The sequence below is a fragment of the Ursus maritimus genome, unplaced genomic scaffold (assembly GCF_017311325.1).
Source record: "Ursus maritimus isolate PB19 unplaced genomic scaffold, ASM1731132v1 scaffold_19, whole genome shotgun sequence".
NCBI classification, from domain to species: Eukaryota; Metazoa; Chordata; class Mammalia; order Carnivora; family Ursidae; genus Ursus; species Ursus maritimus.
Window position 1 is genome coordinate 14,702,936 of NW_024424341.1, and position 20,212 is coordinate 14,723,147.

Sequence of the window (20,212 nt, forward strand, 5' to 3'; positions counted from 1 at the left end):
CCCCCCCCCCCCCGTTTCTAAGTGTTGACAGCTAGTTCAACATCGTTTCCAGAACACGATGCAGCGCAGCCTGGAGAGGTCAAGCAGAGCCTGCTTGCTCGCTGCTTTTGCCAGCGTCTAGCCTGGACGTGCCAGCGTGCCAGGCCGGAGGCCCTCCGCCACCCGAAGGACAGGAGAGGGAGCAGCGGCGTGGGCTTTGCTGAGGCTGCTTTTCCCGAAAGAGAGCCCCTTGCCTGGTTGAGACCCAGAGGGCTCTCCGGGCCTGTGTGCTCTCCTGCCACGGCAGGACGGTGGCCGGCAGCCACGCACGCCCGCCGGCTGGGTTCTCTGCTCGAGGACGGTGCTCTGCTCATGTAGATGGTCCTCGAGAGAGAGGTTGCCGCCGGGCCTCTCAGGGGAGCCCTGCCCGCCCGGTGATGGGTGCACGTGCCAGACAGAGCCCGGGACGTGACCCGCCGGGGCCACGTGCTTAGCGTCTCAGCGTGTGTTCCCGCTGCCTGGCTGCACGCAGGAGCCGGGGCGTTGCTGGACTCCAGGGCCTGGCGGGGAGCAAGCCCTGGCTGGCTGGGCTCCGGCCAATGGAGCAGAAAGGCTCGGGCAGAAGGTGGTTTGCTTCCTGGGATGCCTCTGCCGGGATCTGAGTCTCAGTGGATGGCAGCAGCCATTCCCCACTCACTGAGGAGCCAGGGACGGGAGAGAGAAGCCGAGGGCGCCACTTTCTCAGCCATGACTGCTTCACACACAAGGGAAACGTGAGGAGCTCCCTGAGGCGGGCAAAGAACAAAAACCGACCACGTGTGGAATTCCCGGGCCCTGGCGTCTCGGGGTTGGCTGCTCTGCAAGGAGCTCTTCCCAAACACGTGGCCCCGGCCCCGCGCCCAGGGAACCGGAATCAGTAGTGGCGGAGGCCCCGAATCCGGCTTTCAGGAAGCTTCCCGGTGATTCTGATGCAGAGCCATGTTGGCAGGGCCCCCTTATTTGACACATGGGCAAACTGGCACCCAAGGAGGGCCCCAGAACTTGATAAAGACCCCATGGCTAGAGTGGTGGAACCCGGGACTGAAATCCTGGCGTCAAGACTCCCATCCCAGTGCTGTTCACTCTGCCTCTCGAGGGTTCAGTGATGGAACAGAAACGTGCCTGCAGCAGCCTTGGTGGGAAGAGCTGAGACCACAAGCTGACCTCCACCCCCACCCGCCACAGCTTGAGTGAAAATGAGGGGCAGCTTGGCACCCAGATGCAGAGGGGTTTCTAAAAGGGCTGTCCGCTCATCACGTGGGTTGCACTGAAAGGCAGCCCACAGCTGAGAGTTTGGGCGGAGGTCGAACAGCTATCAGCGGGGAGGGCTTGGAGGTTCCTGCACGGGGCGGACGGATCCAGGACGCCCTCCAGCCTGCAACTCCTGGATCCTGTGGCTGAGTCCGGCAGTAGGACGCCTTCTGAGGGCCCTCCTGGGACAGAAGAGCAAGGGCAGAAGTCACGCTGGAAGAATGTGGTCCTGCCTGCTTTCCACAGCGCAGCCAGAGGGCAGGGGTGGGTCAGCCCAGCCATCCCACAGGAAGGTAGCCTGCGTTTTATGAATCTGGCCCACGCAGGGGTGGAACCGGCCACGTCCTCTCGGGGCAGGGCGGGATTTTGGAAGCCTTGCTGTGGGATGCCAGGCCAGTGGGCTGGGAGGCAGGCACAGACTAGAGCAGAGCCAGCACGCGTCTGGCCCCTCTGGGCCCTGGACTTGGGCGGCACAGCGGTGCGGGAGCCCCAGCGGCGTCTGACCGCTGCAAGGTGTGGGGGAGGAGCGGCTGAGGTTTTGGCGTGGTTGAATTCGCTACTCGACAGACGTGGCGGGCACCTTGTCCCACTCTGTGAAGGATGGGAGGGTGGCTCAGGCCTGCCGCAGCGTGGCCCCAAGGAGGCTGTGTGGCTGTGGTAGGCCGTGGTCAGAGGGATGCACTTTGTCCTCGAGGCAGATAACCGCCAGAGCAGCTCACATTTCCTGCCCCTACTGTCGCAGGAGCCCTAGACAGATGAGCTCCCTTGACTCAGGTAAAGGGTCACATGGTAAAGCCTGTTTCTCGGGACTCCGATGCCTGCTCTAAATTCCGGCTGTGTGCCCTGCTGACCGGCCTGAGGCTCTTGCCTGCCTCCTGGTGCTGTTTGCAGGGGAGCTAGTGTGCTGAAGTCATTCAGGCTGTCCTCGACACACCACACCCCCTCAGCAGCCATCCTGGGGACGAGGGAGGCGCCCGAATGGCCATGGCACTGAGTAGTGGTCATCATGGGTGCCAGAAGACCGAGAACCAGGACAGGTGCTCTGAGGCCGGAGGAGAGGAGAAGGTTCGCTTTGGGGGACGGAGGAAGCAGCTGTCATGCAGAAAGGAGTAACTAAGTGGTATTCATTGAGCACTGACCTGGTGCACGCCCATGCTAAGCACCTTCTGTCCCATTGTCTTAACTCTGATCGAGACCCATTGTGAGGCTCGGAGAGGGTAAGGGATTGCCCAGGGTCCCACAGCAAGCAAGGAGCAGAGCCTGTACCTGGACCTGGAGGGATGGAGACAGTCGTACAGTAGAGTTTATTTAAATCACTCAGTGCCTGGAGTTCAACTCTCTTGTCCCTAAAGCACTACATTCGGAGTCTGCTTGAACACCTCCTCCAGTGGAGAGCTCATTGCCTCGCAAGGCAACTGTTTCACCTGGGCTCAAGGATGACCAACCTAAGGATGGCTGGATCCCCACGCGCCTCGGCCCCCACACGTACGGGACGATCCGTTTCATTCAGACAGCCGAGTTATAGATCTTCCAAAAAGCGAGACACTTGAGGCCAGAGAGAAGAGGCGAATTCTCAGGGAATACTCTGAGATGGAAAGCCAAAGTTTGCTTGCAGGCCAGGCCGGCCATGGAGCTGCAAGCAAAACCATGAGGGAAGGGAGCTGAGGCTTCCCAGGGCAGCAGGAGGTGACTGGCCCCGGTCATGTCCTCTGTGTGTTCTCTCGGTTCGCACAGCACCTCGTCTCATCCTCGCAGCTACCCTCAAGATCCCCTTGGACAGCGGGCTGGTGTGGGCACCACGGCCACTCTAGGCACGTTGCCGTCTTTGGCACCTTTGCCCACCATTTCCCTCTGCCTAATATCCTCCCTCATCCTCCACTCACTGATGTCCTGTTTAAATACCCCCTCCTCCAAAAAGCCTTCCCGGATTTCTCTTTTTCAACCAAGCAGCTTCTCCCCCAGCATGGACCTCTCCTACCTCCCAATTCTTTTTTTTTTTTTTTAAAGATTTTATTTATTTATTTGACAGAGATAGAGACAGCCAGCGAGAGAGGGAACACAAGCAGGGGGAGTGGGAGAGGAAGAAGCAGGCTCACAGTGGAGGAGCCTGATGTGGGGCTCAATCCCATAACGCCGGGATCACGCCCTGAGCCGAAGGCAGACGCTTAACCGCTGTGCCACCCAGGCGCCCCTCTACCTCCCTCTTCTGTCTCAGCTATGGCGGGATGCCCAGCAGAATATAAGCTGTCTGGCTGTCCATGAACTGAGTGCAGTAGTTTTCCAGCTCTGCTGCCTCTAGGGCAGCGCCCTTGCAAGAGCACGCTGGGACAAGCCCCAGGGCACAAGCTACAGGCCTCAGGTCCTGACAGAAATGGCTGTCCTCTCTCGAGACAAAAACAGGAAGGTCGGATGTTGGGGTGGCAGGACTCCCTGTTTTTAAAATCGCCGCTGCTTTGGTTCTCTGTGCAGTCACCATGGAAGCACGCGCCCATGCCCACCGCGGCCCTTCCTCTGCCGGGTGCCTGGCTTGCCCCTTATGTCCCTGTCTCTGCTCTCTTCCTCGCAGTTCTGCGTACGCTTATGGGCCACAAAGCCAACATCTGCAGCCTGGACTTCCACCCGTACGGCGAGTTCGTAGCCTCGGGCTCCCAGGACACGAACATCAAGGTGAGACGCTGTCTGTGCCCTCTGTCCCCCGCGGGGCTGGCAGCGGGCCCTGGGCCAGGTGTCCGACCTGAGGAGTGGGGCTCTGGGCGCTGGGGAAGGGCCTCTTCCCTCTGTGGCCGTGTCCACAGCCCCCGAGAGACGTGGAAACGTTCGCCAGACGTTTCTGCCCAGAATGCCCAGCTTCCACGAGCAGTTTGCAGATTCCTGTCATTTTGGGGTGCCCAGAACGCTTCTCTGCTCGTGGCCACATACCACCCTCTGACCCGGGCTCCTGGACGGGGCATGGTGAGGCCTCTGCAGCCTCAGCCCCCTGGTCGTGACCTGTCCTCACTCTGCGCCCTGCTCTTCTCCCCGCAGCTCTGGGACATCAGGAGGAAAGGCTGCGTCTTCCGATACAGGGTAAGGAAGGCGCCCTTTGTCAGTCATTCCGTGAGCACCACGCAGGCGTGGAGGCTGGGGTAGTGCCCGGACCCTGGCGGGGGCTGGAAGGGATTGCCATGCCACGTGGGGGAGAGTGTGAGAAATGCGAGTCCAGCTGAGAAGCTGGAATCTCTAGCAGAACCAGAAGCACTGGGCGGGGCGGGGGGCTCCACCTGGATCCCCGCTTTCCATGAATCCTCCCAGCGCCCTGTTTGCGGAACTGTGCTCCATGCTCTGGTTCCGTAGGCAGATAACTGGCGTCCGTAGTAAAGGGGGTTCCTGTTCATCCGTGTTTGGAAGCACTGAGCTGAAATGTAATTCTGGAGGTTTTTAGATCCTTGATGTTAAGGAAAGACCCCTAACTCCAAAAAGAGGCATAAGATACGTCACTTCCCAAACTATCTGACTGGAAATCCGGATTTCCCAGAGCATCTTGCAGCACTGGGAAGCATGCCTGCATGGGAGGTGTCCCTCTGGGACATCTCTGGCACACGGCCGTCTGGCTCTGCCTCGCCTGCTGGTCAAGGACAGGGTGGACCAGGCTGGGTGAGCTCAGGGCTCTGTCCTCTCCTCAGGGACACAGCCAGGCCGTGCGGTGCCTCCGGTGGCTGGCGTCGGCCGCCGATGACCACACAGTGAAGGTAGCTCCTGGCCTGACCTGGGCCCGGGGCTGGGGCCTGGGGTCTGCTGAGCGCACTCAGGCCGGGTCCGCGCCTCCCACCTGATCGGGCTCGCGTATCCCAGGCCTGTCTGGAGCGGAAGGTGGCTTGGACATCAAGAGCGGGGGGAGCGGGAGTTGAGGGAGAGCGGGCAGGCGAGCTCCCGGGCCCGGTCCTGACCTCCAGCCCACCCTGCCCCAGCTCTGGGATCTGACTGCTGGCAAGATGATGTCCGAGTTCCCTGGCCACACAGGGCCTGTCAACGTGGTGGAGTTTCACCCCAATGAGTACCTCCTGGCTTCTGGCGGCTCAGACAGGTGAGGGGGAGGGGCATGGCCTGTCGCCGTCTCTCGAGTCTCTGTCCTCTGCGTGTGTCTAGCTTCCCAGTCTGTGTCTGTCCTGAGTGTTCTCTGCCCAATGATGCTATGCAGACTGACCTGACTTCCAGCCAAGCCAGGATGGGGCCCTGGTCCCATCTCTCCCCCAACCCTGGTTCCCCGGCCCCAGTGTCCTGGGCTGTCAGGGTGTGTCCAAATCCAAAGCCCATGCTCACCTCCCACCAGCCAAGTCCCTCCGCCTGCTGCGCGGGGTCAGCCCCTGGCCCAAGGCATTGCTCTTAGTGGCCACAACCCAGGGAGACAGGCGTTTGCTGAGAAGTAGGCTTCCCAGGCCACAGGCCGGTGTGGAGGCCAGCACAGGGACACTGGCTTCCCAGCACAGCCTGACTGCCTTTGCAGGACCATCCGGTTCTGGGATCTGGAGAAGTTCCAGGTGGTGAGCTGCATCGAAGGAGAGCCAGGGCCCGTCAGGTACGCAGGCAGCTGGGTGGCGGCTCTGGACCCTCCTCCCGGGCGGTTGGATGTGGGTATGGGGTATGGGCGGGCCTCTCCCATCGCCGCTCCCGCTCCCTATGTCCGGGGCTCCCCACGGCCTCCCTGGATTTCTCGGGACCCACGGCCCACTCTCTCCTGGCCCAGGAGTGTCCTCTTCAACCCCGATGGCTGCTGTCTGTATAGCGGCTGCCAGGACTCGCTGCGCGTCTACGGCTGGGAGCCCGAGCGCTGCTTTGACGTGGTCCTAGTCAGCTGGGGCAAGGTGGCCGACCTGGCCGTCTGCAACGATCAGCTGGTGAGAGAGCCTCCACCTGCCCTTCCCCTGGCCGCCCACCGCCTCCCCCTCAGGCCCCACTTCCCCCCCCAAGCCCTGGGGTCCTGCCCACCTATACCCCACCTCTGCCGCTTCCTGCAGATAGGCGTGGCCTTCTCCCAGAGCAACGTCTCCTCTTATGTGGTGGACCTGACGCGGGTCACCAGGACAGGCACGGTGGCCCAGGACCCCGTGCAGGACAGCCGGCCCCTGGCGCAGCAGCCAGCCCACCCCAGTGCCCCTCTTCGGCGCATCTATGAGCGGCCCAGCACAGCCTGCAGCAAGCCTCAGAGGTGGGGTGCTCAGGGCCCCAGAGGGCTCAGGAGGTGGGCGGGCACTGGGAAGGCTTTGGGGGGCCCACCCCCGGCTCACCCGGCTGGCCTCCCGTTGGCTTGGTCCCGCCCCACAGGGTGAAGCAGAATTCTGAGAGCGAGCGCCGCAGCCCCAGCAGCGAGGACGACCGGGATGAGCGGGAGTCTCGGGCCGAGATCCAGAACGCTGAGGAGTACAACGAGATCTTCCAGCCCAAGAACAGCATCAGTGAGGCCTGCCCCCTGCCCCCGACCCAGCCCGGCATCCCCACCTGTGCATGGAGGCAGACGGTGCTTTATGGGGACGGTGTCCAGGTCGTTGTGCTTCCGTGGCTGGATTCCCAGCTCATACCTGGGCCCTAGCAGAGGCGCGGGAGCCGCTCAGTGCCCCAGCCCACCCTGAGCGAAGGAAGGCCGCACCGGGGCAAGTAGATGGGAGAGGGCAGGCCTTGAGGGTTCCTGAAACCAGGAACAAGGTCGCGGGTCTGCAGCTACGTGTGCACCTGGGAACCCCCTTCCACCCGCACCACCCCCCGCCCCCAGTGCCCAGGCCAGGCCAGCGTGAGTCCCCATCCTCCTTTGCCTCTGCAGGTCGGACACCACCCCGAAGAAGTGAGCCCTTCCCGGCACCACCCGAGGACGGTGAGTTAGGGAGCAGAGCCTGGCCTCTCAGGGTCACCAGCTCCCCAGGGCTCCCCTGCCCTGGCACCATCTGCAGCCTCTCTCCCACTCGATCTCTTCCCTGTGCTCACCCAAAAGTACGTGCTGTGCTCCGGGCCCATACAAGGTGCTGGTGATGCAGCCTGAGCAAAGTGCTCCCCTCAGGAGCCCGCAGCCTGGTGAGCAGGGACGTGGCAGCCAGCTGCGTCTGCAGAGGGGACAGCGCTGTGGAGGCGAGGGCGCGCCACAGGGAGAGAGGGCCTCGGAGGGCCTGCGGGAGACAGGGGAGCTGGGAATAGCTGCAGGGGGGAAGGGGTGGGAGGAGGAGGCCAAGCCCTAGCTGGGGGTTTGGGTTTTGCTGCTGGGAGAAAACATGATCTGCTTTATGATTGGAGAAGCCAGGGTGGGGCACCCTTGTCCTGTAGACTGTCCCTCCCCTCCACCTGGCTTTCTCTTCAAGGGCCATTTTATCATTCTCCTCCTGGTGGGGTTTCCTGTGCTTCCCACTCACCGTCCTCTCACTGCCAGCCTTCCCCTTCTCCCCCCCCCCCGCCCCCGCCAGCACACACTCCATTCCCAGCGAGGTGATGGGGTGGCCACTCCTGGGAGCTCCCCGGGTTCCATCCACACGCAGTGCTTGACACCTGCTTGGTGCCAGACTTGTGGTTGAGTGGGTGGAAAGGGAAGGGGCAGGTCCAGCCCACACCCTCAGGCCTCCCCAGGAGTCCCCCTCACCCCCCATACACACTGGTGATGTCTCCTTCCTCAGTTGCCCCACCGGCTCCTGCTCCATCCCCCCCAATTACAAGTGCCACCCAGAGGCCCACCACAAGCCCTCCTTCTGCCCGCCAGTCCCTTCTGGCCTGATCTGATGCAGAGGTCTTTCCCTTTTGCTTCCAGACATGGTCTCAGCCAAGGAGGCAGCCAAGCCCAGCCCAGCCATGGACTTGCAGTTCCCGGTGCCAAATGTAAGTCTAGGTGGAGAGGGCACGGTGTGCGGCTGGGAGTGGGGCCACCATCCTGAACCCAGGTTGGGGCCCTCCATGCCAGGGTGGTTAGAGAGGGTGGCCTTGGGCTGGCTCCCCACTGAGCTCCAGACTCCACTAGCTCGAGGTCCCACCCCGGCCCCCGGCTGTCACTTCCACTCCTGCGCCCAAGGCCGAGCCTGCCATCATCCCTGCCACCCGGAACGAGCCCATTGGGCTGAAGGCTTCCGACTTCCTGCCCGTGAGTGGGGACCCAGCCTGAGGGTAGGGTGGAGGCCCAGAGGCCAAGGGCGGAACTTGACCACCAGCACCTGGGCACTCGTTCCACACAGGCTGTGAAGATCCCGCAGCAGGTGGAGCTGGTCGACGAGGACGCCATGTCACAGATCCGCAAAGGCCATGACACCATGTGCGTGGTACTCACCAGCCGTCACAAGAACCTGGACACCGTGCGGGCCGTGTGGACCACGGGCGACATCAAGGCAAGCCCTTGCCCCCCAGGCTTTGGGCTGACCCCAGAAGAAAGCTGCACTAGGGCGGGCCATGGGGCTGGGTGGCCCGTCACCACACGGTAGCTGCCTCATGTCCGTTTCTGTAGTCATCATCCTCACGAGCTGCCATTAATTGGGCGCCTCTTTACGGGCCTGGCCTCACATTATTTTAGTTGCAGTCTTGTTAACAGACCCCAACAAAGCCCATCATCACGTTGCACCGAGCAGGGGCTACTCTGTCCCCGTCCCCTCTGACAGGCGCTCTGTTTGCACAGACGTCGGTGGACTCGGCTGTGGCCATCAATGACCTGTCGGTGGTAGTGGACCTCCTGAACATTGTCAACCAGAAAGCGTGAGTAGTCGTCGTGGGCGGAGCTGGCCCGGTGGGTGGAGCTGGCCCGGTGGGCGGAGCCAGCTACTTAAGGGTACCTGCCACTGGTCCTCTCCCCAGCTCCCTATGGAAGCTGGACTTGTGCACCACGGTCTTGCCACAGATTGAGAAGCTTCTGCAGAGCAAGTATGAGAGGTACGTGTGGGGAAGCCATACCGGCCTCAGGGCAGGGACGGGGAGGGGCAGGAGGCTCCTCAGGGAGAATGAGGACCCCCCAGGGCCAGCGCCCCTGGGAGTGTGTGGCACCACGGTTCCTGCCAAGTTGGAGAGGCCATGGTGAAAACGAGCCCGTGCTGCCCCCGGCCCTCTGCCTACCCCGTCTTTGTGTATCTTGCTGTTTATCCTTCTATCTGGGGCTCTGTCTGTCCGCCTCTGAAGCTATGTGCAGACTGGCTGCACCTCGCTGAAGCTGATCCTGCAGCGTTTTCTGCCCCTGATCACGGACATCCTGGCGGCGCCCCCCTCTGTGGGTGTGGACATCAGCCGGGAGGAGAGGTGAGGGGCCAGTGTTGGAGTTTGGGGGTACACAGGCCTGAGGGCCCAGCCTGCTTGTTGATGGCCCCAGCCCAGAGAGGAGGTTGTGCCTGGGACAGTAGCTCGGGACCTGGGATGTGGGTGGCTGAAGCCAGGGCTCTTCGGGGCCCGGGTGGGCTGCATCCGGGGCCTCGGCCTGTCTCCCAGAGGAGGGCGGGAGTGGTGTGGCAGGAAAGGCCCTAGCACGTCGTGCGGACCTCTCTGCCCACAGGCTACACAAGTGCCGGCTCTGCTACAAGCAGCTTAAGAGCATCAGTGGCCTCGTCAAGAGCAAGTCGGGTTTGAGTGGCCGCCACGGCAGTGCCTTCCGAGAACTGCACCTGCTCATGGCCAGTTTGGACTGAGGAGCTCTCGGGCCTGGCCTCAGCCTCCACTCCTGTTCCCTGTGCGCTCCTGGGCCCGTGAGCCTCTGCCCGGCCCCCTCTGCAGCCCTGTGGCCATCCTGGAGGTGGCCGCTCTGGCCCACTGGCCACCTGCACAGCCCTGCTCTCAGACATCTTCTCCCTGGCAGTGGCTGCCCAGCTTGGCCAACTCCCGCTTCTTGGGGCAGCAAAGAGCACCCTAGGGCTGCTGCTGTAATTTATAAGGCGAATTTTATTAAATTTGTAACTATTCCCTGGTTTGTTTGCCTGGAGGGGCATTCTCTGGCCATGCGGCTCTCTCAGGCCCAGGACTGCCTGCCTGGGCCCCTCAGAGCCAGATGGCTCCCCTTCCAGGCCGGAGGCAGGGTGGCCAGCAGGGGGCAGCAGAGTGCCAGGCCTGCAGGAAGGGGCAAGTGGGAGAAGGTGGCAGCAACTCCCCCTTTCGTGGCTAGGGGAGACAGGTGAGGGGTGGGCCCCACCAGCCCATCCCTTCTGCCTCAGCCACACTCCCAGCTGTTCTATGGATGCCTGCAGGGCCAGCGACAGCTGTACACTTCCTGCTGACAGGACCTCAGCCTCGCAGGCTCGGCCACCAGAGCCCACCACCCTCTCCGACGCCCTCCAGCAGGCCTCCGAGGACAGGGCTGGAAGGGCAGTGGCCCTCGTCAGTGAGGGCTCTGACCAGCTTTCCTTCCCCGCAGGATCGCCCAGGGCTGATCCTTTCTGTTCCTGTGGCAGCAGCTGCTAGGTTTGCCGCAGTTGGCGAGAGGGCCCCTCTGAGCCCCTGTGCACATTCCCCGCCAAGACCAGGTGCAGGCCAGCACAACCCCCATGGCGGGGGGGGCTCACTGAGCTTGTGGTTGGGGGTCTTGTAGCACTGGGAGGGTGGGGCTCACCTACAGCCAGTTCACCTAGGGGGCAAGGCCAGGGCCTCGGGCAGACAGGGAAGCCAGGCCAGCCCAGCCCTGCTGGCTGTGGGACCAGGGGTCCCTGAGACCAACTCTTACAGACCACACTTGTGTAAAAAAGTTTTTATTTTAATAAGTAAAAATGGCTAAGCTTCCAAAAGTTCTTAAATAGGATTTCAGAGGGGGAAATGTCAAGAGGCCAGGGAGTAAGGAGAGAGCCTGGGGCCAGGCAGGTGAGCAGCAGAATCCCCACCCCCTGGCCTCCCGCCAGCCATAAATACAGCCCAGCCCTCGGCAGGGCGGGCCGCGCTCCTATGTACACCTAGGAACACTATATACACACCCGGCACAGGGCCCGCCTCGGGGGGAGTGAGGCCAGGGCTGCCCCAGGATGCCTGCCAGCTGCCCAGATCCCATGGTTCCTGTGCCTTCTGGGGGCTCCTCAGCCCACCCCTTACACACAGGGCCTGGCAGGCTGGGGAAGAGGCTAACCAGGCCAGGCAAGCGGCCTACCCTCCCCCCTACTCCTGCCCTCCCCACAAGGGCTCACTGTTGGCCCGGGCCTGCCAGGCAGAGTGGGCCATCCCTGCCCTTCCAGCCCATGCCTTTTGCACCCATAGCCACGGCCAGGAGACACCATTTCCTTCTGAACATGTTTTCTCATCTCTGAGCAGATACAAGGCAGGAGGGCTGCCTCCACTCCAGCCTCCGCCTCCCAGGCTCCCGGTGCTACAGCAGGAGCAGGCCAGCGAGGCCTCAGGCCCCAGTCCCTGAGTCCCCGGGCTGGCAGGGTGGACACGTCTGTCACACAGGCACCGGCCTGGACTTCCCTGCAGGAGGGGAAGAGAGGTTTCGTCAGCCTCGGGGTATGCGGATGGGAGGGAGCCAGGCAGAAGCACACAGACAGCAGGCGGCAGCAGGACAGGCCCAGCCTTGAGCAGCCCTCTCCCCGGCACAGCCCTGCAACCCAAGGTGGCCAGGCGGGTGGGTGGGCAGGCCCAGGCCGCTGGCCCCACACTCACCTGGAGACTCTGCAGCCCCAGCCGTCAGGCTGCAATCAAAGTGACAGGTGTCTCACTGGTGGGCTTGCCTGGGGCTGGGACCCCCCAGGACCCTGCGGCCCCTACCTCCTTGGATCCAGCCCTCCCAGGCCCCTCTGTGAGTGGGGCCATGTAGGGGGCTGGGGCTCTGGCTTCCAGTCCCGTGCCTGCGCTCACTCCTCACCTGGGAAATGGGTGAGCCCTGCCCCCACCCTCCCCAGGAGCCAAGGCCCATGGCAGGGGTGCCTGGCCGGCTTTGGCAGATGTATGGCTTGAGCCCAGCCTCAGAGAATTGTGTCCTAGGCCTCAAACCACCAGCCCTGCTAGGAGCCCCAAGGGCTAGCTTCCTCCTTACACTACCCCCTCTCCAAGGGCCTTTGATTTCCCATCTGTAAAATGGGCCTAGCACTGCCTGCCCTGACTACTTCCCGGCACCCGAAAAGGTTGTAAAACAGGTTCTGCATGAGTTTTATGAACTTAGAAAAACAAAAAGTCCATTCAGGCAAGGGCAATCCAGTGGCTATCCACCCACACACCCCCCAATGGCCCACTCCCCAAAGGCTCACCCAAGGGCTGGAGCTTCCTCCGGATAGAGCCTGGGCGGCTGGTGGTCCCAGAGCCGGGGGCTGAGTGTGCTCGTGCTGAGGGCTGTGGGGTCTGGCAGGCTGGCTCCCACTGCGGGCAGATGTGAGAGGTGGGTGGGTGCCATGCTGCCCTGGCTCCCCATCTTCACCGTGCTTCCCCCCACCCCCCACCATTCCCCTCCCCCGCCTCCTGAAACTCTGCTCATCTGCACAATGGGCATGAGGACAGCCCCACCTCAGTTACTGCGAGAACTACCTGACATAACGTATGTAAAAAAGGGCAGGAGTTACTCCTGAGCACCGGAGTGCCAGCCTGCAACCCGCCCGCCCCCAGCCAGCTGAGATGGCCACAGGTAGTTCTGAGGCCAAGAAGTATCTAGACCAAAGAGGCTCCTGGCCGGGATGCTTGGGTGGCTCAGTTGGTTAAATGTCTGCCTTTGGCTCAGGTCACGATCCCAGGACCCTGGGACCGAGCCCCGTGTCAGGCTCTCCGCTCAGCAGGGAGTCTCCTTCTCCCTCTTGCACCCCTTTGGCATCTTCCCCTCGTCCGTCCCCCATCCCAGACCCTCCTTCCTGCCCATGACCTGGACATGCCAGCCCAAGGTGCCTCGATGGCAGTCACCATACCTCCAGATGCTCCTGGCTGGACCAGGACCCGAGCTCTGCCCTGCGGGACCCGGGGCCCAGCTCCACAGAGCGCACCCTCTCCGCAAACTTCAGCGAGTACAGAGTCTCACTGGTGTTCTTCTCCACGGGGGACACCTAGGGGACACGAGAGCTCATTCCCCCTCAGAACTGGAGGGGGCAGCGTGCGCACTGACTTTGGAGCTGCTGAGGATAAGGGTCCCTTCCCTGCACGGCCCGGGGTTCCTGGGCCACAGGGGCAGGGGGTCCGCGGTCGTGGTGCCGGCCAAGCCCCGCACGCTGACGGCCAGCCCGCCTGGCCCACTGGAGGCCCTCACCTGCACCACCATGAGCGTCTTGCTGTCCCCGCTGAGCGAGTCCTGCAGCAGGTAGGTGAGCTTGGAGTTGCGGAAGGGCACATGGCCCTGGCGGGAGCGCAGCGCAGCAATGACATCCCCCAGGGCCGACAGCGACTTGTTGATGTGCTGTGCCTCCCTCAGGCGACTGCCCTCGGCCCCCGACTTGCCCACGCGCTCCGAGCCAGCCAGGTCCACCAGGTTCAGCTTCCCTGCGGGGAGGGCGCCCGGGCAGGTCAAGGCCGCCTGGGGGGCCGGGGGTCCTCCAAGCAGGCTGCCCACGGCCCTTACTCACCCGTGGTGCGGAGGCCCGTGCTGCAGTCCACCCCGCGCACCGTCACGATGAGCAGGGCGTGCGAGCGGGAGCTGTGCTCGTTCAGGTTCGTGAACTCGGTCGTGCGGTTAGTGTGGCCAAACTCAAACACCTGGCGGGGAGCAGGGAGGGCAGAAGCGCAGGGTTTGTAGGGAGGGCTCTGGAATCACCCCATCCCTGAGGACTGCTGGGAGGGGGTGTCCCCAGGGCCTGAGGACCTGGCAAAGGCTGCGTCGGAAACCCACATGTCCTGTTCAGCTCCGCGTGGCTTGTGGGCGGGTCTCCCCAGCGCTTCCCCGCCCCCCAGGCCCCCCAGGCTTGCACCTTGTTGATGTCGTCCACACTCTGCACCTGGAACTCCGTCAGCCCCGGCACGTACAGCTGCCCGCTGCCGTCTGGGCACAGCCGGATCTCCAGCTTCTCCTGGGGCTCCTGCCCCAGCAGGTCCCTGCACGGACAGGCCAGATGGTCACTCCCTCCTCCCACTTCTGCCTCTGCTTGCACTGCTCCCCGCGCCGCCCCCACCTGGAATGTTCTCCCACCACATCACACCTTCAGGAAGCCTTCCTTAACTGCTAAGCCCCTCTCCCCTCCAGGTCCTCCCCTACACTCAGTCTGCTGAGGGCCAGAGACTGACTGTTCCCCAAAAGTCTCATGGTAGTGCTACTCCTGCCTCCACGGTGCACTGAGCTCATGTGGGCAGCGCCCCCCAAATCCCCGCTCTCATTTCTCACCACCTGGTGTAGCCTACAGGGAGAACGGGTAGACTTGGAGGGAAAAGGAGCACCTGGGTGTCCCACATGGACTCAGAGCGAGCCCTCCTCCCCACCGCCCACCGGTTTGGGGCAGGACATGGGGCCCCGACTCCGAGCTTCATTCCGCATGGCTCCGCACGGCCACGAGGACCACAAAGCCAGCCCAGAGGCCCGTGCCGCGTGCAGGGCCCCCCACCTGAGGACCTCGTTGTAGATCTCGGCCGCGCTGACTGTAATGGTGTACTCCCAGTCAGGTGCCTTCTCCTGCACCTCGGAGAAGAGCAGCTGCAGGGCCCGCTGGTTGATGCCTGGGTTCTCAGGGGTTCCCTGGGGGCAGAAGCAAGGCCCTGGTGAGCCAGGCCTCTCCCGACCACAAGGGGTGGGCCATGCAGATGCTTGTGTGGGGTCTGTGGCCCCCTCCCCCCTGGCGACCACTCACAGGCCAGCCTTTCTGCCCAAAGCTTCGGCCTGCCTACTGGTCTGCCCCCAAACAGCCTCCCCTAGTTGCAAGTGACATCACCTTCTTGGGCCTCAGTTTCCTCCACCTTTCCAGGGCACTGCCCTGCCAGGACTAGCCTGAGACTTAAAGCAAAGGGCTGGGTGAAGTGTTGGCGCAGGCCAGCACATGGGGGCTGCTGAGCACCAGGTGCATACCCGCTCCTGGGGGCCCCCTGGGAACCGATCATCTCCCTGCCACTGCCCAGAGGGTGGCTCATGTCAGGGAGGCCAGGAGCAGGGCTCTGTCAGTGGTGGAAGGGAGGCACAGGCAGAGCCGCAAGTGCCCTGGGGCCAGATGGGCTGGCCAGCCCTTCTAGAAAGAAATTTGGAGTCCTCGCCTGAGCTGTCTCCTCCCCTTATGTAGCCCGCCCCCCCGCCCCGCCTTCTGGGGCTCGGGCCTCCCTGCCAGGCCTCACTACCCCTAGCATGCTCTGGCCTTGTGGCCTCAGCCCTGCTGATCCCTGTGCCTGGAATGCTCTTCCCCACACGCCCCCACGGCTGGCTCCAGTGTCACCTCCTAGGGCAGGTGGCTTCATCCTCCCTTCAAAGGCCTGATCCCTCCCTCACTACTGATTCCCCCCTGGCACCTGACAGGACACAGCCAGATTTGCTGTGGGCACTGCTGTCTCCCCACTGGCGGGCTGGCTTGGGGTGGGGGGGGTGACACTTTGGTCACAGCTGTGCCCGGCCCCCAGAACGTGCCCGGTGTACATGGGCCTCGGCAGGTATTGGAGGAGAGATGCTCCTGGGGGTCACCCCAACTCTGAGCACCCAAACAGAGTTAGGAGTCCACCCCAACCCCCTCACCCCCCACCCCCTTGCTTGGCCTGCCCCCCACTAAGCGGTCTCATCAGTCCCAGAACTAGCGCAACAGCAGGGTCCACACAGGGAAGAGCGAGCCACCACGGCAGCCTCCCTGAAAGGTGCCTGTCCAGACGCTGGGACACCTGTCCTCACCCCTTCCAGAGAACCCCACGGCACCCCCTCAAGAGCTGGGGAAATGCTAACGCATGGAAGACACCCCCAGGGGCCACCTTCCATTTTTATGTAGAGTTGCGATTCTTCCTCCTCTTAATGCTCCCCTCTCCCGCCCCTCTGCACCGTGGGGGCTCTGCCGCCAGCCGGGAGATGAGGCCCCACCCTGGCAGCAGAGACTGCCCTCATTCACCCTAACACCCCAGGGCCCAGAGCAGGGCAGCCAAACAGCAGGAGCGCCGTAAATACTTGGAGGCGAAATGAAAGCCCCTCCTGAGAGACCTCCAGGCGGTCTGGCCTAGACTCCGGCATCAGAGGGATCTCTGCCTGAGGTCTGAGTGTTGGCAGGGCCCCTGCCCACCCCATACCCACCGGGACCGTCTCAGGTCCTCCTGGGCAAGGTGCCCCCCTCTTCAGGCCTGGTGCCTTGGGGCTAACACAGCAGATGACCAGCTCTGCTCCTGTGCCACCTGAAACCTGAAAGCACGAGGGTGGCAAGGGGGTGGTTCTCACCAGCAGAACCCCTGCCCCCTGCAGCGGGTACCCACCTCCATCGTGTATGTCTTGCCGGCACCCGTCTGGCCATAGGCGAAGATGCAGACGTTGAAACCATCGATGCAGGAGGTGATCAGGGCTTGTACCTCCTGGAACACCTGGGGAGGGGACGCAGGATGGAGATGGCAAGCCCCCGGTGCGCCCCCCACCAGCTCTAAGTCCAGCCACCTCCCCCGAGCACGCTCTCCTTCAGCAGTAACATGGCGTGTACTGTTACTGGCAAGCGGCTTACTGTGGAAGAATTTACGACTAATAGGTCACAACAGACATCAGTGGGCAATCGGGTAGCCAAGACTGAAGGGAAGACAGGACAGTGCCTCCCGCCCACCAGCACCCGAGGAAGGGCTGCCCGGCCCTGGAGCTCAGGGGCCCCCACCTCTAGCTTCTACCACACTAAGGGACAGCTCAGCAAAACGAAGGAGGAGGCCAGCACGTGCCTGGCGCCTCCTGCAGCCTGTCTGCCTGCCAGCAGAGGACTGGGCAGAGGTGGGGCCAAGCGCAGGGACAGGAGGGTACAGGCAGGACAGGCCTGGCCAGTCAGCCCTGGCAGAGACAAGAACGCTGCCGAGACCACATGGCTCTCACAGGCTGAGGGCTCTGCAGGGCAGCGGGAGAGTCCTAGGAAGACCTGTGGGACTGAGCCCTGTGCTCTGCTCCGCTAGAGAAGCAACGCCGCCAGGGTCAGGTGGGTGGGCGGGACTGAGTGTAGGAGGGACTGCGCGGGTGGGAGGGGCCCTGTGGGTACACAGGGACACGTGCGTGGGAGGGGCCTAAGCGTGGGCGGGGCTGTAAGGGTGGGCAGGGCCGCGTAGGTGGCCTAGGCTGTCCTTGAATCTCCTCCCCGCAGAGGCTTCTCATCGTGTCTTAGCTTCCCACTCTCTTCTCTCCTCGGGTGGAAGGAGCGAGGCATGCCAGCACCCCAAGCTTCTCCATTTTGTCTCTCCCATTCTTATATTTCTTTCTGGCCATGCCCCCATCATCTCTCCCTGCGTGTCCCCTCCCCCCACCAACTGCTCTATCCCTTTCCCCCCAGGGCCACACTCACGTCCTGCTGTGAGGCCCTCGGGGAGAAGACCTTGTCCAGCTCAAAGGATACAGGCTTTCCTTTGTGCAGCAGATGGATGATGGAGTCATCGTCAGCATCGAAGGTCACAGCATTGGTCGCATCAGGTCCTTCCCCGTCCTCTTTGGTGACTGGCCGGACACGAGCAATCACCCGGATGTTCCCTGGGTTGTGTAGGGGAGGACAGAAGGGTACATACAGGCTTGGCCAAGATCAGACTGCCTCCCCACTGGCGTCCTTTGGTGTCCTGAGCAGCCTGGTGGCTCAGGAACCCCCAGCCTTCTGAGCAAGGCCACCCACAACGCTGTTATCAGTCACTCACACTGTCATGAATTCATGTATCAGTACACTTTCTTCCTGGGCAAACCGGCTAAGAGTGGGAGCTTCACGCTGGGGACAGGGAGGAAAGGTCAATTGTGGGGCTCGGGCACTGCACCCAGTCCGGTTGGGATACCAAATGGACACTCTGTATCTCTGGACTTCAGTTTCCTCTATACAGTGAGGGGCATGGGTCCCAGTAAGCCAAGGGACTTGTTCTGTCATTCTGAAAGGGCTTTCCAAATGCCCGGACAGGGCTTGGGAATGAGATGGGCAAAGAGAACCAGACAGCAGGTGGACAAACAGCACAGGGAATGGGGACGGGCAACCAGGCAGCTCTGAGGTGACTGGGGGCATAGAGTGTGCCATCCCCTTGCTTCAAGCCCTTCCGTGGGAGCTCAGTGCTCCTGAATGAAAAACTCACCCACAACAGCCAGCATGTCCCCACCTTCCCCTTCACCTGTACAAGCCAACTCACTATCCAGGCCTCAGCTGCGGCTTTGCCTCCTCCAGGAAGCCCAGCAACACCCCTGACTGTCAGACACCGAGCGGATCTTAGAGCCCCTCCCCGCCCGATAACAAAGGCAGTGTCTCCGTTCTCTGGGTGATTACTGATCACCGTGTGCCCCCTGCCCCAGCTGCAGTGAGCACTGTAGCCACAGCACCTGCGGACCCATGGCCACGTCTCAGCATCTGGAACAGCACTGGCCAGAGCAACCCTCCTTCACCCGTTGTGCGGTGGACAGGCAGTCTCAAGCCCCACCAGGCCCTCGGTCAGAACAAGCCGCCTGCCAGCCACCCACCGCCCAGGGCTTCCCTACCCCAGCTGGGGCTGCCACGGGCAAGGGGGGAGGGCTTCAAAGGTGGACGGATCCAAGTCCAGGTCCAGGGTGGACCATTTAGTAGCCACGCAGGTTTGAGCCAGTTCCCCGACTTCTCTGGGCCCGGGGTCTCCATATCCAGAGAGCGGGACCCACAGTAGCCCCTCAGGGACCGGGCACAGGCCCCAAGGCGTGGTGCTGGGCTGGGGCGAAGGGCAGCATCGGCTCCGAGCCAGGTCGGGACCCCCATGCCCGGGCGCCCCGCTTCCCCCCGGCAGTTACCTTTCAGCCGCACGAGCTCGTTGTGACACTTCTTCCGCAGCTGCAACTCCCGGCGGTACTTGCGCAGCAGCTCCTGGTTGTTGCTGTTGGCCTCCTCGATGGCCTGGCCGATCTGGCGGGGGCCGCACAGTGCTGTCGGGGGCTGGCTCCACCACCCGGCTTACGGCGCGGCCTGCGCCCGCCTCCCACCCCGGGCTGAGGACGTGGCGTGGGCTGTCCCACGTCAACTCCTTCCAACAGCCCCCGCGGGGAGGTGCGGCTGCCGGGCCCCCTTGACAGAGGAATAAACCGAGCCTCAAAGAGACGAAGCTCCAGGTTGCCCTGCTGCTACAGCAACAGCCGGGCCTCCGCCCTCACTCCCCAGGACTAGCACCTGACCATCATATGAGTCAGCCGGGGCCAAATTCCAGCTCTACCCCTGAGCAGCTGGGGGACCTAAGGCAGCCAGCTCAGTCATCAGGTCTCATTGTTCTCATCTGTAAAATGGGAATAACGCCCTCTCGTCTGCAGATCTGTAGCACCGGGGAGGTAACGATCTCCAAGTCACACTTCATTAGGGGCAGAAGCAAAATGCAGACCACGCATGCAGATGTTCCCCTTTGCTGGGTAGAAGGGAAGAGTGTCTGTGCACCCAAAGACATCCGCGGGCTTCAGGAGCTCAGAAGGCTGGGGCAGGCGGGCGGCGGAGGGGGGGGCGCCGGCCAGGGTGCCGGAGAAGGGCCCTTCCTTTTCATCCGATGCCCTTCTGCACACCTTGAACTTTCTACTGTGTCCATGTGTTAGTGACATAATTTTTGTCACTAAAAATTTGTCACTAAAAAACCATTTTACAGAAGAACTATTTTCTATTCCCGAAATATATCAGCCTCTCTACCCTGCAGGGCTGTGGTGCCGATTCAAGGAGCTGACAGCTATAAAAGGCTTAGCACGTAGGAGGCACTTAAGAGACACTGGCTGTTCTCATACTATACAAATACAGCTTAAGAAAATGAAAACTAACAGATGTAAGAATATATGTAGCACGTGTGAAATATAAGGATATATGTTGCATGCTTGGTTTAAAGAGTCATAATAAGGGCGCCTCGGTAGCTCAGTCGGTTAAGCGTCTGACTCTTGATTTCGACTCAGGTCCTGATCTCACGGTCGTGAGATCGAGCCCCGTGTTGGACTCTGTGCTGGGCATGGAGTCTGCTTAAGATTCTCCCTCTGCCTCTCCTCCCCCCT

The 20,212-nt window shown here is 62.4% G+C and overlaps 2 protein-coding genes across 4 annotated transcripts in view; one reads left to right on the forward strand and one right to left on the reverse strand.

Annotated features, from left to right (window-relative positions):
- Nucleotides 1-10,148, forward strand: part of KATNB1 (katanin regulatory subunit B1) — a 22,354-nt gene extending 12,206 nt beyond the window's left edge. The window contains exons 5-20 of the mRNA XM_040633366.1: nucleotides 3,836-3,936; nucleotides 4,294-4,335; nucleotides 4,932-4,997; nucleotides 5,217-5,332; nucleotides 5,753-5,824; nucleotides 5,993-6,143; nucleotides 6,264-6,454; nucleotides 6,571-6,701; nucleotides 7,064-7,114; nucleotides 8,033-8,100; nucleotides 8,240-8,359; nucleotides 8,451-8,600; nucleotides 8,885-8,961; nucleotides 9,061-9,135; nucleotides 9,379-9,495; nucleotides 9,746-10,148. Of these exons, the coding sequence (XP_040489300.1) occupies nucleotides 3,836-3,936; nucleotides 4,294-4,335; nucleotides 4,932-4,997; nucleotides 5,217-5,332; nucleotides 5,753-5,824; nucleotides 5,993-6,143; nucleotides 6,264-6,454; nucleotides 6,571-6,701; nucleotides 7,064-7,114; nucleotides 8,033-8,100; nucleotides 8,240-8,359; nucleotides 8,451-8,600; nucleotides 8,885-8,961; nucleotides 9,061-9,135; nucleotides 9,379-9,495; nucleotides 9,746-9,878 (1,661 nt within the window). The 3' untranslated portion in view covers nucleotides 9,879-10,148. The remainder of the gene's footprint in view (nucleotides 1-3,835; nucleotides 3,937-4,293; nucleotides 4,336-4,931; nucleotides 4,998-5,216; nucleotides 5,333-5,752; nucleotides 5,825-5,992; nucleotides 6,144-6,263; nucleotides 6,455-6,570; nucleotides 6,702-7,063; nucleotides 7,115-8,032; nucleotides 8,101-8,239; nucleotides 8,360-8,450; nucleotides 8,601-8,884; nucleotides 8,962-9,060; nucleotides 9,136-9,378; nucleotides 9,496-9,745) is intronic.
- A 764-nt stretch (nucleotides 10,149-10,912) lies between these two features.
- KIFC3 (kinesin family member C3) overlaps nucleotides 10,913-20,212 on the reverse strand; it is a 37,078-nt gene continuing 27,778 nt past the window's right edge. For all 3 annotated transcript variants that reach the window (XM_040633367.1, XM_040633368.1, XM_040633369.1), the window contains 11 exons: nucleotides 18,989-19,100; nucleotides 17,550-17,731; nucleotides 16,498-16,602; nucleotides 14,673-14,803; nucleotides 14,046-14,169; nucleotides 13,704-13,833; nucleotides 13,391-13,620; nucleotides 13,056-13,190; nucleotides 12,411-12,519; nucleotides 11,827-11,855; nucleotides 10,913-11,634 (listed from right to left, as the gene is read on the reverse strand). In XM_040633367.1, coding sequence (XP_040489301.1) covers nucleotides 11,851-11,855; nucleotides 12,411-12,519; nucleotides 13,056-13,190; nucleotides 13,391-13,620; nucleotides 13,704-13,833; nucleotides 14,046-14,169; nucleotides 14,673-14,803; nucleotides 16,498-16,602; nucleotides 17,550-17,731; nucleotides 18,989-19,100 — 1,263 coding nt within the window. In that variant the 3' untranslated portion in view covers nucleotides 10,913-11,634; nucleotides 11,827-11,850. The remainder of the gene's footprint in view (nucleotides 11,635-11,826; nucleotides 11,856-12,410; nucleotides 12,520-13,055; nucleotides 13,191-13,390; nucleotides 13,621-13,703; nucleotides 13,834-14,045; nucleotides 14,170-14,672; nucleotides 14,804-16,497; nucleotides 16,603-17,549; nucleotides 17,732-18,988; nucleotides 19,101-20,212) is intronic.